Source organism: Plectropomus leopardus, chromosome 17, assembly GCF_026936395.1.
Source record: "Plectropomus leopardus strain MGB_pleo_1.0 chromosome 17, ASM2693639v1, whole genome shotgun sequence".
Classification (NCBI taxonomy): Eukaryota; Metazoa; Chordata; class Actinopteri; order Perciformes; family Serranidae; genus Plectropomus; species Plectropomus leopardus.
The window spans coordinates 20,204,717-20,220,642 of record NC_142192.1 but is presented as its reverse complement, the minus strand read 5'-3'; the positions used below and the strand labels follow the sequence as shown (position 1 = coordinate 20,220,642).

The 15,926-nt window shown below is 39.8% G+C and overlaps 1 protein-coding gene across 3 annotated transcripts in view; it reads left to right on the top strand.

The window, feature by feature from the left end:
- The window catches only part of LOC121957629 (retinoic acid receptor beta-like), a 195,594-nt gene that overhangs the window by 118,150 nt on the left and 61,518 nt on the right, over positions 1-15,926 (top strand). For all 3 annotated transcript variants that reach the window (XM_088090241.1, XM_088090243.1, XM_042506318.2), the window contains one exon: positions 4,608-4,756. In XM_088090241.1, coding sequence (XP_087946367.1) covers positions 4,608-4,756 — 149 coding nt within the window. The remainder of the gene's footprint in view (positions 1-4,607; positions 4,757-15,926) is intronic.

The following is a 15,926-nucleotide window of genomic DNA, read 5'->3' as shown; positions in this document are numbered from 1 at the left end:
AGCCATCACAAATGCTCAAAAGGCATATCAGTAACAAAAGTATTTTTCCTCTCAATGTATGTTAAAGTGTGCCGCACCTCCTGGGGAAGACTAATATACATTGTTTTTGTGCTCCAGTAGTCGTGCATCCTCATCATCATCTCAGGTGAATACCTAGTTTCACTTATTACATTTTTGATACAGGACGGGGATATTGCGGTGTGCCTCCTGGCGGGGAGGGGGACTGAGCTTGTGGATAAAATGAACCCCTTCTTAAATCCAAGCAAAACACGATCACTGAATTAGGAGATCAAAGATTTTAGAATTAGGGATTATCCTAACACAGTGATGGAGGAGAGCACACAAATTGTTTTGATGAACCCTGTGGTACACTTACTTTGGAAAACCAAGACATAATCAGATTTGTGATCCAACCGTCAGAGACATATACAGTATATGTGGCGAAGTGCAAAGAAAGGCTATGAAACTGCTGCATGTGATTTCAATGAGTATTTAATATGAGACACATGAAATGATGTGCAAATTTGGGCCTTTGGTAATATGAACACAAGTGATTAAGAAACATGCTTTTCAAAGTGAGGTTTTTAAAAAAGTAGTGTTTTGGTATCAGTACTGAAACCAGGGTGTCCCACACATGCATTTATTTGTGCCTGCTATCGAGATTAAAACATCTACAGCCACATATTGATCTTACAATTTTAGAGCCTCACCATTCAGGGTCACAGATTGTACTCTGGACACAGAGGGAGCAGCAGAATGGCAGACGTATTAACAGTGAAACTTAACTGTTCATAGTGCTGGATCTAACAGTTTGCTATTGCTCATCTTCTCAACAACTACTCCTGTCTCCCATCGATCTGATCAGCTCTGACCTGATCGACAAATCAATTATCCACCCCATGACTCAAACTGCACAAACTGCTGCAGAGGAAAAAGGAGCTCATGAAGCGTTCCACCTGCACTGCATTCACAGAGCCACAAAAATGTCACACTAGACAAAGTATTGTTACTTACTACTAATGATGGAAATTGAAAAGATTTTATGCCAATGCCATTATCCATGATTTCGTCAATGATTCCTGATTAATATCCTGTGTTGGGGAAAAAAAGGGTGCCAACACAGGTTTTCTGCATCAACACAACAGTTTTATTATCTTTGAGTCTATCAAGCCTCACTCTGCTGTAATCTTACCTCGTAAAATGAGGCCTTGCTTGGGGCCATTTTTTCCTCTCTGCCATGACTCCTCCTTGTTGCAAGTTTGCTGCAGCTCGGACATACAAATTTAATGTCATTGTTTTGCAATGCACAACTGTCAGAAAAACGTGCTGGCATCGATAAAAGGAATTGATAAGCCTGGGGGCATATGATTCCTATGGCTCAGACAATTCAAAATTGGTTTTCAACTGGAACCGGGTCTCAGTCCCCATCCCTATTTAACACATATGATTACATTTTGATTACTTTTCCAACAAATGTTTTATTTAGTGCTATCTAGTTGTGAAGTTGCAGATGGAAAGCAACTAAACCTTCTCCTATGTGCCAGGAGCATGTGTTTGGTTAGACCTTTTTGGGCGATTGTAGAAACAACATAGCAGACTCAGGACCTGCTCTGTGTGTAGATATAAACATTAGGACATTATACACTAATGAACACATAGTCATGAATATCATATTCTGTCCCTGCCAATGTATCCCCCTTAATCCTACAAATTGGACCTTTAAACAGGGCAATAAAGCTGCAGTTTGACATTGAGTATGTCAGTGTCGACATTTTCACTGCTTTTAAACAAGCTTTATACTGTGCAGTAATGTTAGGGTCCTTTCTGATTTCAGAAGGAAAATATTGTTAAATCCACAGTACTGAAAGGCTCTCTTTTCTCACATCATGCCCACCCGTCTTGGCGTGGTCGGCTGGTTGCAGGCACGGCAAACTGGTGTTGCTTTCAACAATGTGCATTGATTTGATTGGCAGACAAGAGGGGCAGAGCAAATTCAAACAAGAGAACGAATCAAAAACAATGCTCAATATTTGAAGACATACTGCCAAATGAATGAAGTCTGTCTGGACATAGACAGTTCCCTGTGAGCCAAACTACCCTTGATGGTGTTACACTCGCTTTGCTGAACCACATTATCCTGAAATATGCCAAAAGAAGGAATTCCTGCACTGTGAAAATATGCAGATAACATTTAATTATGTAACATATAATTTTTGCTCCCCAACACTGTTAATTATACATTTGCATAGACACAAATGCTATAGCATCTATTCCCCCCTCTCTCCCCTATCAGATGGCTTTGTGTGTCGGACCACTGGCTCGCCTCCAGTATGGTGTCTCACCATACATCTGCTTTATGTGCAAGCTGCCTCTGACTGCTCTGTGCCAGCAGCAGAGGGAGGCCATTTGGAGCAATGAGATGACCTGACTTCAATGGAAACAAATGTCTGTCTGTCTGTCTGTCCTCATCAATGAAACCAGGTCGCGCCGGAGCTGTTTAAAGACCGGAGAAATAACATGGCTGACTTTCCCTACAGAAGTTGTTTACTCTCAGATGAATACCACTTGAAATTCAAACCAGCAAACTTTCCTAAATCCTAACGCAGCACCATTATGTCAGCTTTATGCAAGTCTACTTAAAGATTCTGCAGAACTTTTTAAGCAGTTGATGCTGTCACTGTTTCATAACAAGTCGCAGAGACTGCTCCTTGCTGGCCAAACTGCTCCTCAGATAAGAGTGGGAATCGATAGATTTATAAATCATCTCATTCTAATTAACCTTGGTGGTCATCTTACTTTCTCATCCCTTCTTGCAGAGGTAACATCCATCCTCACGTACGGTACTGTATGTGCTGTAGACTTGTTAAGTCTTCCCTGGAGCCACTGAAGTTGCCGAACACAAAGCTGCAAATTCGACACGCGCAAAAAGTCACACAGGGTGAATGTAGCGGAAGATTAGATTAAACCGCCAGGGAATTCCATGCAAGGACGAGGGTCCAGTAATTATAAGAGCTTGTCCTTTACCATCAGTAATTGAGTTTACTCTGATGAAGTACGGAAGAAAGTAATCTAATCAGTAGAGATGCTGGAGAGACTGTTCTCCATTTTCTATGCAGGCTGTGTGCGCACGTGGGCTGAGGTTTGGACTTTGCAAATATTTTGGTCTACTATTTTTTTGGTTTGGTACATTTTCACTTCAAGATGCTAAATGTGTTATGATTGCTGTAACTTGAAGTAGGGTCCTATAAGTGCTTTTGTATTTGCAAATTATGAGCACATCACCCATAAAAACAACTGTTTAATGTCCTCTACCTGCTTTCAGGTGAAAATGTGAAAATATTGGAGTGTTTTTTCCCCCAGCAGCCTACTACTTCAATACACTACTTATGTAGTTGTCCCCCAGCCTGTGAATGCTGGGGAATATGAGTTTTACACTCACATAAGAGAGACAGTAAAGCAGTGCTAATGTTACTTAATGCCATTAGCCTATGTTTTGATCTTGTACGTTAACATTATCATGTAGGGATTTGCAACCTTACAAACTAAAGGTCATTACAGGCTCAGAACATTTTTACCTGTGGCTAAATAATCTAACACTGTTTGGATTAACAGTTAGATCCGTAAAAAATAGAAAATAAAAAATAATTAAATAATTAAATTCAGGTAAAACTTTAACCAGCAACGGTTCAGGGGGGATAACAGACATGGTTACCACTTATTTAGAGGGAAACATGAATTACCAAGGGCAATCCATCCGGTCTTTGCTCAGTTTTTCCCCGGACAGTCTGGTCTCACTCCCAGGGCATCAAAATAAGCTGCTTGCTCGCCGTCCCCAGCATCACTATAATAACAGTCAGGGCACCCTCCAGCATCTGTATGAGATGTACCAGGGTTTCAGTTAAGTAAAGTTAAAACTCATTGGCATCATTATTAGGCTTTTAAAACTGCAGACATAGGTAAAAGTGCAACAGTCCACTTAGTGTGGATGGAAATGGAGATAGATGGATCCAACAAGCACTGGACTTTGACCCAGGAGAGTTTGTGTGCCGTCAGTCATTTTCTGTAACCGCTTGTCCTCGTAAGGGTCGCGGGGGGGCTGGAGCCAATCCCAGCTGTCATTGGGCGGAAGGCGGGGTACACCCTGGACAGGCCAGTTTGTGTGCTGTATGAAACTAAAAGTCAATTTTAAGTTTTTTTGTAAATGAGTCACCAGTGGATGACGACTCACCTCATGTCAGTCGACCAAGCATCAGAATATGATGAGAAGGGATGAGATCTTGTTGCCCTGAACCAGAGCAGTGGACCTGCTAACTGAATAGTTGAGCAACCAATTGACTGTTATGATCTCTAAAACTGCTAGCATGGCAAGCAGTCTTAGATGGACTTAACCAAAGACCAAAGACCAAATTTTTCTCACCTGAGAGTAAGATATTTAATACTATCGAGAAACTTGTGTACAGTGATGTCTGGGCCTTTAAAATTTTGAGAAAACTTTTTTTTTTAAATGTAAATTTTCTTTTCGAGTTCCAGATGTCTTAATGAATCATTCAGTCATTTGAAACCAAGCCTCCTCATCTCCTTTCTTCTCTTGTTTGCATTCCCCGCAGCCATTGAAACGCAGAGCACCAGTTCTGAGGAGCTCGTCCCCAGCCCGCCGTCCCCGCCGGCCCCTCCTAGAGTCTACAAGCCCTGCTTCGTCTGCCAGGATAAGTCCTCAGGATACCACTATGGTGTCAGTGCTTGTGAGGGCTGCAAGGTAGGACTCCGGTACCTCCTCAGACTGTGGCATGCTGTGTTTTCTCTCTGTGACGCCGACACAGAGGGCATTCTCACTCAGAGTAGTTATTATTAAACACTGAAGTGAAAGTGTTGTGGCTGACTAAGATAAAGAGCTTTGTTTTTGAACTCCTGATCTAAAGCTGATCTAATCATTAAGATTAAACACGTTTTTCCTTCGAAGCCTTACCTGAAGTAAATGTCTGACCACTTAAGAAAATGACCGCTTTTTTTATTTTTATTAATACATTTTAGTTTTATTTGATATGTATAATAACAAGCTTTCTCCAAGGTTCAGACTAGGAGTTGCATTTACAGGTTTGCACTCTTTTCGGCCTTTTGTGTCCTTTTCTTTTGACATTTTGTGTGGCATGGAGCCTCAGTACTACTTCGCACCATTGTCTTGCAGCAAGAAGGATTTTAAGGGCCTTTCTTTGTGGAGTTTGCATGCTCTACCTTTGGCCAATCACTTGTCAATTCAGAGAGAGCAGCCTGCGAACTGTTTAGCTGTAAAATGAGACAGTTTATGAGCTGGCCGCCATGTGGAAACAGTGGACCCAAAAGCAAGCACTGCCCACCGGCCGAGAAAAAAAAAACATCTTAAAATCTCATTTGTGCTGGCTTTGGAATGCCTACCCTTACAAATTAAGTAAAACCAAAACTGAAAGAAAATATTTATTTATTTACTTTTTTAATATGGGTGAATTGTTTCTTTAAGACAGGACAGAACCTCCACTCAGTCTGCTATTCTCAAACATTCTACTTTTAGAAATTCCTTCCAACATCTGCTCTGCCAGCACTTGTCTGTCTTCTCCCACTTACAGCAGCTGTTGCTAGGCAACCGCTCACGCCCGCATGCACGTAGACACATATATAAACAATATTCAGCAGGCGAGTCAGAAAATAGTCTGCTGTGCCTTTAAAAGCATAATTAAATAATCCTGTAATGTTTTTGGCTGAAAATGAAAAAGTAAAGCTTTATATTACTTTGTGGGAACCGAAATGGATTACAGTGAAACCCTGTGGAGAACTGCACATGTATTCCTTGCAGTCAGCCTGTACGATTCCTTCCCAGGCGATGCCGTTTTCTCCCATGCAGCCAGATTGCACTGTGATGTCCTCTCTCCTCCCAGCCGCTGTAATTGAAGCGCTGGTATGCTAGGAATCCTTTGGAGTTTTTGGCCCAGAGGGAGGTGGTGATCAGCTCACTCACTAGGCTTTGGGTCAAACTAAGTTCTCCGCAGGCTCCCATGCAGTTATGTGCCAATATAAGCCTCATCGTAAAGGCCTGTTGCGACCTCTGACCTCGCTGCTCTGGCCTTAGTTTAAGGGAAACCCACTGGAAAAAAAGGATGGAATTTATTTGCACTGTTCATGTTCATGTAGTTGCCTAAGTGAAGAGTCATCACATCACTGGATCACATGGTTAAGGGCCTGAGCACCCTGAGTGCAGATTGTCCCTCCCTAATGACAAATACAGGCAGCGAATTCAGAGATATCATTGTCGCACACACAATATGACGCTCACTCCACGGAGTGCTCATGTAAAAACAGTTCAATTCATGTCAGAAATGGCCTTGATTTTTGTGACATCCTGACTCAGGAGGATTAAGCAGCGGATTAAAGTTTCCTTTTTTGTGTGTGTGTGTTGTATTTCTGTCTCCATGGTGAAGGCATTGTTGTCTGTGGTGCGAGGGGCAAGCCCCTTCTATTGGATGGATGCATCCAAGCATGGCGTACAGCTGTAGGCTTTTAGCCAGCAAGAAGAGCCTTTTACTGCCCAGTGAATGTGCCAATTAGAGCTACAAATAGACTCAAAGACGGACAGAGTGTATGTGCTTTGTAGGCTATGAGGATGTGCTTGTGAAGCACTTGTCTAAAAAACTCTCATGCACATTCACATGTACATATGCAGCAATATAATATTTTCACACTGCACAGAAGGCCAGTCGCATCCCTGGAGATAACTATTTAGTGAGAGTAGTGCAGAGTTTGGAGGTTTTCCTAGAAATGGTAGAAGTCTAGGGTTTTTTTTTTTTTTTTTACCATATATCCCTTTTTCACCAAAATTGAAGCCCTTTTTTTTATTTAGTGTCAAAAGAAATAGGTGACAATCTGCTTTCCTATCTTTTTTTTTTTTTTTGTCTTCTGGTGACATCATGGACACACTGACAAACGAGGTTAATAAACAGGAGAAAAAACATTAAAGCCAGTGAAAATGTTACAGCGGCTACTAGGGGTGTAGTGATTTACACCCCTAGTAGCCGCTGTAACATTTTCAGTTTTATCACGATACAAATTTGTATTGATTCACTGGATATTGATACTATTTTTGCCACTTTTGCAGATTAGATTTAGGGAACTGCAGTTGATATGAGACAATATGATATGCCTGTTTAACACAGTTGTTGCATAAAAAAAAGATTGCTTTCCATTTAGCTATTGTGGCTCCTCGCCTCCCTCACTTGTGTCTCTCCTGGCCTCCTTCTAGGTTTCTTCCAGCTTAATTTTAGGACAATAACAAATGACACACAGCTATTCATTTATTTATGTATTGAATTTTCAATGCAGTTGCTCGTGTTTTTTTTTTTTTTATGTGACTATGTTTTTATGTCTATGAGCTGCTGGATACAGTAATTTCCCTGTTGGGATTAATAAAGTATTTATCAATCTATCTAGCTGTCAAATGTGTGGAGAAAAGTATAAGCAATAAAAAAGCTATCAATGTTCTGAATAAAACCCCTAGCCTAATTAGTCTGTGATAGACCACAGGTACAGTAAAGCTTATTTCCTTTTTGAGGTTCAGCCAGATATTATAGAGGCAGCAAAATACTTGCTGCTAAGGTGCACTGAATACTTCTGTATCCAGTTTTGTTCTCTTAAAAACTTAGTTTTTCAGTTTGGCAGCTTATAAAAACCTAGTTTTGGAAACTTTTGGTAAATGCACTCTATCCCCCAGAAGCTTTTAGATATTTTTTTTGTTTGCTAGCAGACAAAAAGTAGGCACCTTCACACGATACAAAGTCAATGCAGAGCATTGAATTGTCGTCATCGTCCACCCCCACAGAGGGCGCGGGACTTAAATGTTCTCTGTCTCAATAGGACTGTACTGTAATAATAAGCTTGACTGTGCAGCTGTACAGACCTGCAATTCTGCAGATGCATCTGCACAAAACATAAGAAAGGAGGAAAAAATTATAATGTTGCAAAGAATGTTTTCATAATTCATTTACTTTTTAGATTAGCAGAATGGCACGGTCCAGGCCTTTTTCACTGAGGACATTCTTTGTTGGAAACTATTTTTTCTTAAAAATATTTGCTGTTGTGTTCAATATAGTTTTCCTTTTCCTTTTTTTTTAAAAGATGTTTTGGGGCTTTTTGCGTCTGTTTGATAGGACAGCTTAAGCATGAAAGGGGGAGGAAAAGGGACTGACATGCAGCAAAGGGCCAAGGTTGGAATCTAACCTGCGGCTGCTTTAGCAAGGACACATCCTCTGTACATGGGGCGCCCACTCTACCATCTGAACTATCGGGCGCCCCAATATAGATTTTCTTTTGTTTAGTGGCAATTCTCATTGATTTTTGGAGTGACTGAACTAGGACTATCAGCAACCAACGGTTATTTTGGAGCTTAAATTATCAGTCGACATAAACCTAACCAGTAACATTTTTAGTAATAGATTAATCATTAGAATCATTTTTAAGGCAAAAAAATACGGACAATACACAAAATAATCCTGGTCCTAGCTTCTCACATTATAATATTTATCCCCTTCCCAGGCACAAATATTGACATAACGTTACAAAAACTTATGTCTGCCCGTCATTCATGTGACATATTTACATCACCTTACATACTTATTTTAACCCAAAACTTTATGTTTCTTTTTAGATTATTTTTGGACTTTTATTGCCTTTAATAGACAGGACAGTTTGAGTGTGATGCGGGGGAGAGAGAGAGAGAGAGAGAGAGAGAGAGGGCGCAACATGCAGCGAAGGGCCGAGGCCGGAATCGAGCCCACGGCCGCTGCGGCAAGAACACAACCTCTGTATACAGGGCACCGCTTTATCTACTGAGCCACCAGGCGCCCTGTTGTTTCTTTTTTTAAAACAAACAAATTAATCTCATCACCTAAACCTTACTACAACCATTTTTCAACTTTAACAGTACAGACCCTTGAATAAGGTCTAGTATGTCAGATTGTTGTCTTTAGTCCTTTTGAAGGCTTGCTGGTGACACTTGTGTGCAGGTGGAATACTTTAAACCGTTATAGTGCACGATTTATTTTCAGATAATGTTACACTGGAGAACAGATTTATTTTTCACTCGAGGCATTCCACTTGCCTGAATATAGAGTTAACTTGCTCAGGGCAAGCAATATGTTGAGTTCTGTTACAGAAGAAAAAAGTCTTTGGTGGACACCAGAGCTGACTGTTGAAAGTCAGAGGCTTGAATCATTGAGACCCTCAGTTGACTGACGTTGCTTTAATTAAATTAAAAATCAATTAAAATTTTTTCTGTGCAGTATACTTTTGGGGACATTTTGGTCCCCAGATTTTGCTGCAGAGTAAGTGCTCTCGACTTTTCTGATGCTCTTTGCAGCTGTGGACATGCTGCAGCGGCACAGAGGGAGAGAGACACCACACCATAGGGTGAAAAGGTGGTGAATTTACAGCGCACATATAGTTAATGTGCTGCTGTCTCTAGCTTTTGTGGATATCTAGTGTCGGCAAAAAATGTTGTTGCGCATTTGCAATCCAGCTTGTTTACTAAATTACATGAATGCTGCTGTCACATTGAGTGTCCTGCTGAGCCTGTTAAAACTTTGTATGGAAAACAAAATGAATCATCGAATATTTGTGCTAGAAAGCCAACAACGCTAGTATTCTACAAGTAGAGTGCACTCACTGCACTGTGGCAATTAAGTTAGTCTAGAAGAGGTAGATTTTTTTCCTCATCAATCACTCCATTGGTTTATGTAGGTAGAATTTCAGTCTTTTTTTGTTGTTGACTACAGCGCTACATCGGCATAAGTATAAAAGGTATGAGAAAATTATCTGATGACCTGGGATAAGAGCACTTTCTAATATCCACTGCTTTACTTTATTTTCTGAATGTCTCGAGGTTTTGGACTCTTTGCCAAACTAAACCAGACCTTAGAAGGTGTCAGCAGGCACTGTGGGAAAATTGTAATGCGCATTATTTTATTCATTCATTCTTTGAGTTGTTTTTATTTTATGGTTAGTGTGTCATTAGTGTTTTTTGCTCATCTGACAGCCAGTTAGTGTTATTATATTTTTATTATATGTTATTTATTATATTTTGTAGATCAAATTATTGTTTCAGTAAAATTATCTGTAAAATGTAAATGTAAAATATTGGCAATTTGCAATATTATAAAACAGAGAAAAGCAGTAAAATTTCACATCTGAGAAGCTGAAATCAGAGAATGTTTGGCATTTTTTAAAGATCGTTAAGGGCTTTTTTTCCATTTTCTGTCAATCCACTTATCATTCTAGCGGGAGAGCAGATGCGCAAAGAGCGAGAATAACATTAATACAGCAGGTAGTAGTGGCATTTTTAGCAGTGTTAAGTAAGTGTGTCGGCCAGCCTCGGCAGATTTGCTGTATGGACAGAGCTGATTTGAATTGTTAAAACAGGGTGCAGGCATATGGGCCTCCAGAAGCACATGCATATGCAACAGATGACAGTTTCATCTGTGTTGACCCAAAGTCAAGAAATCCTCCAAAGTCAAGGCAGCCTTCACATTCAGTCACCCCTACACTTCCTGACATCTTTAACATTGCCTTCTGAAACTCCAGATGAAAACACAAAACGTCCCAGGTACCGTGGGACTGTTTTAAAGACACCAGAATGAATCTGATTAAAGTTCCTGTAACTTTATAGGAGCATAATTTCTGTCCTCTCTCTGCTGTTCATTACAGTGATGGACGTATAAAGTAAATGCTGAATATATAGAAGTAGTATTCAGTTTCCCAAGCATGAAAAACTGCTGACGATCAAATATCTGTCTATCTGTGAACCTTTGTATTTTAGCATCATTTCCTGCAGCTGATGTTTCAGACCTGATCAAGTGCATCAGACTTTCTCACGGAAGAGGAAATTATTGCAGACAACTTAAGAAATACCATCTGATTCAGCAGCAACATTTCTCCAGAAACAATATCCCTGTCCCATGAACACACTGATAAAGATACAGTAGGCAGTTTTAGTCTGGCAAAATTTGGCAAAAATCCTATAATAATCTAAGCATATTGTAATTCAAGTGGACTGAGAAAAAATTTGAATTTTGCCCTTTGGCTCTGTTTTCTGGCTTTATAGAATCTGGCCGGTGACTGGAGACTTTGACTGATCGCAGGTCATTTCAAAGACAGGGCAGTCCTATTGGCTGTTCTACAAATAGAGATGTGTGTGCATGTCCCTTCAGTCAAAGCCAGATTTTATGGCAGAGAATCCTGCAGATAAAATAACTATTTTAGCAGTGGCAACAACTGTCTACACTCCAAAGCAACCCAAAAATAAGGAAGACAGACTTATCAGGAAGAAAGGCTTAAAGAGAGTCTGACACTAAATTAGGTAAATTACGTGTCAGTATCGGCAAAGCATTTGTTGTAGCTAAGGATGTATTGTATTGAACTGTATTCCAAGTTACTTCCTGCGGCTACATGCCGAAGTGTTTTTAGCCTCTGTACTTTTCACATTGAATATTTGAAAAAAGGGGAGATTTAAATCAGATCCTTGGCGTTTGATTGGACTGGTAAAACAGGGATGGACTTAGAGTTGAGCACCATACGAAGCCACGTTTCCTCGAAACGGTGTGTTAACAGGCTTTGAAGTACGTTTTGTCCCAGATGGTGTGTATGTCAGAGATGTTACAATATCAGTAACGACGTGTATACCTGCTGTATTGAAAGGCAATGCACTTGCATGACAAAACAGGATGTTTAACACACAACTGTTTCTATGTAAATAATCATTTTGCTTCGTCTTGTCGAGGCGGAACATCCCCCGTTGTTAGATTAGGAGGAGCATGAGGGAAAGAAGAATGGATTGGACCTCAGCCACATTGCTTTGGAAATGAAAACAAAGGTTTTGCTGGCTGATATCAGAACAAACAACTCTTTTTATCTGTCTCACTGCTCAGTTAGCTGCTACGACCCACAAACAGTCAAGTGCAGTTTTATAGGACCGGTGTGGCTAGCTAGTCGACCAAATTCTCTATTGTTGAAGGCCTCTGAGTGCACGATAAGTCACCAAATTTTCAAAATTGTGATTCAGGAGGAGAAAAGACAGCAATTTCGATGTAAAATACAAGTGATTTTTTAAAACATATATTTGGCATATAGTAAGAGATAAATAGACAACTTAACACAGGCACACAGGATTAAGAGTGGAAAAAAAAGCACTGGGTGTTTAAACACGTCTTGTTCAACTTCCTAAGAGCACTGTCAAAATTGATCACCTAATTATAATCAGTTTAATGAACTGCAAAGCACTTTGAATGGGCAAATTTGAAGTAGCAGAGGACATTATTCTTATGTCAGAAGACAAGAAAAAATTGCACAACCAAAATAATGAAAGTAGCATTCTCCCCCTACAGCAGCCTATATTTCCATTCATGCTAACTAGATGAAAATATGAATCCAGAAAACACTTCACACACAGCACGTGTGCAAGTGGAAATTAGCCCCACTATTAACATTTGTTAATTTCCAGCTTGTCCACTGCTGGATGTTATAAATTGTCAGGAGATTTACTGGTGAGAGAAGATGAGACTCAGGATGGTCAGTTATACTTAAAGTATATCAATATACTTTTAAACCCAGTGCTGTTTTCCAGCAGTGCCACATTATCTGATCATTAGGCATTTTTGGGACCAAAAAGTTCTGGGGACTCTGTGAGAGAAATGCTCACTGGGGAGCTCCTCCAGCAACTACATTCCTTCAAGGTTTGTTTTTTCAAGGTTTTTTTTTTACAGTTTGCGTTCATACTGCCAATCGAAACGCCAAAAGTGAGGTACTGTAAGCTGACTGGCAGCATCACTTTAACTTTGATGAGTCAAAATCATGTGTTTCCACATATATGCTCAGCATAGCCTGGACTTCAATGTCGGTCCAATAGTTCGTGTTTTTTTCCTTTTTTAATTTTTTTTTGTTACAAGCTGTTTTGTGTTGTCTGTTGTTTACACAGAGTTTTAAAATGGCACTTCCCACTGCTGCAATGGCTTTGTTCAACCAAACAATGTGCACTTATGTCTGGACTAATCACACTTTTGCCACTTAAATTAATCACTAATCACTAAAGGAAAAAAGTCAAAATTCTCTGATTATTTACTCTATGACGGTAGACTTTATATCTTTGGGTTTTGGAGAAAAAAGACAATTGAGGACGTCATCTTAGGCTTTGAAAAACACTGCTTTTCACAATTCATTGACCAAACGATCAGTCTATTAATCGAGACATTAATCTACAGATGAATCGACAATTAAAATTGTCATCAGTTGCCACCCTGTGTAGAATTAGGTTCCCAGAACTGAAGAAAATGGACATATAGAGTATTTCTGCATGACAAAAAAAATCATTAGTTTAACAGATTGGTGGATTTTGACTTTAGATGTAATGTTTTTATGCTCTGAGCCTTACAAGGAATCTTACATTCACCCGCATTATATTAAGGTGGAGACAGATATCTCAGAGACATCTTAAAACGTGGACAAATAAAACCAGAACTATCTGTTTGACTAGTAACAGCAACAGCAGAGGTAAAGTTTTGCAGCCAGTATGCAGAACACTTTAGAAAATGACATCTTAACATTATTTTGCATAAGCCTTGAAATGACCAGAAAGAAAGACGGCTTGAATCTGCACCCGTGTCGTCAGCGCTGACAGGCCTTTAGGGATGAGGACAAAACTTTGAACCGTGAACACTCCTCCCCCCTCTCTTTTACTTGTTGGGTCCTGAGGCCTTGACACAGCAGGATTAGTTTGATGGAACTGGTTTGACAAGCGGGAGACCATAACCTCTTTGAATAAAACACAATTCAGAACGCTCACATTGTAAAAGAAACACTCCTCTATCTGAACTCGCAGCCCTCTCTGCTCCCTGTTATTCCACCTCAAGCCCACAGGCAGGGATGGAATGGATGAATAAACTCACCACTTTCACCTACAAATCTGATTTCTTAACAAATCAAATATTCTTTTACTGAATTTTCATTGTTCTCAGGAAATGCTTATCAAACACCAGGACCCCGACATACATAAATAATGTACAAAAAGAATGTACCTTCAACAAAGAAACTAATGTACATATTGTAGAATGTGAGCTTCCACTGTTGCTTTAAATCAGATGTTACTGTATGCAGACTGGAGTATTTATGTGAACATGACATAACATGTCTTAAATGGAAAAGAAAAAAAAACATTAACATCCAGCAATAGCAATAACACACATTCATTTATTTGTGACAGGACGCCGCCACAAATAAATGTTTGCAGCTGGACTGGTTGTTAGGAGTGCTTTTGGAGTGTATGTAACTCGGTTATTCATTGCACACTTAGGGCAGTGACGACGCAGCAGAACATCGGGTGCACTGAAAGTGAAACTTAACTATTCAGTTTGCTAGGTCTAAAAGTTTATATTCACGTACAAACTGCTCTCTTACCCATCCGTAGGATCTGATCAGCTGTGAATGGACTGACAAATCAATTATCCACTGCCCAAGTGACAAACTGCTGCAGGGGAAAAATCATCAGTCAGAGCTGAAGTTTAGTCTTGGCACTGAAACCATTCAGCAGCTTTATTCCAAACATATTAAGATTACGTTTAGGAAGTAATTAGGCCTGCCCCTTGAAAGTCAGAGACTTGAATCATCAATCATCAAGTGAATTTACAGCTCACAGCAAGTTAATACACTGCAATCTCTGGCTTTTATTTGATATCTAGTGTTGGCAAAAAAATGTTGTTCATTTGCAATCCGTTGTTAGCTGTTAGCTTGTTTACTATTTGATGTGAATGCTGCTTTCACACTGACTGTCCCGCAGAGCCTGTCCAGACTTAAAAACCTCATATAGAAAACAAAACAAATCGTCCAATATTCATATTGAACTGCCAAATGCAATTCGACTGACATAATCCTGAGTCGGGTACAGCCCTTTAGTGTAGTTAGTAACAGTGTGGGGTCCATTCTCACTCTGACAGCTTGATAGACCATTGCAAATGGGCGGGGCTTAGCAAAGAGTCAATTACATTTCACAATTATCTGCCACTGCATGAAGACTCATCAGTCACATATCAAGGAATTGGCCATTTTTAGCAAATGGTTATACAGTTGAATTTGGTTGAATAGACTCTGCTCTTTCTTCTTGTACAGTAGAACTAATCCCACTTAAACACAGTGGAGAAGGCTAATAGTGAGAAGTGTCAGATTATAATGGCTTTACTGTATATCTGCATGAATATGATTTGGCATTACGAGTCAGCTGGTAGCCAAGCAGCTGATATATAATCCAGTGATTGTGAAGCATGAATGAAGTGACTTCAGTCCTTTATGCATGATTTTGTCACATCAGTACCAGAACTGAGAATTGTGGACGTGAATGGCGGTTAGATCTCCTGCTGACAAAGCTCAGCCCGCACACATTTGTTCTAGCTCTTTTCCAATTTCTCATTTAAATCTACTATTTAGAACACCATATTCACAGGGATTGGTGCATGGATTTTGCTTCAGTTCAGTTTGAGGTCAAAACCCACCTTTTCTGTACAGTATATTCTTCTATATACACAACTGACCCAAAAAAGACAGGAAAAGTGTATATGTGTAAGAGTGTGTGTGTGTGATGGACAAAATGAAAATGTTACAGCGCTTTGGATAAAAGCCATTTGCTGCCATTTACTACACCCAAAACTGATCTATTATATAGCACAACATGCTATTGATTAAATGTAATGACTCACAGCAGAGTGGTTCATACACCGCTGTAGGAGTTGTGCATTATGACATAAAAGTTGCTTCGGTCCACGTCCATTTATGTCTAATTGTGTGCAGACTCATGTTACAGGCACAGTTATAATAACTGGCTAATGTTTGTATTGTTCCACTCTTTGCTTTTTTTCACAGTAAAATGT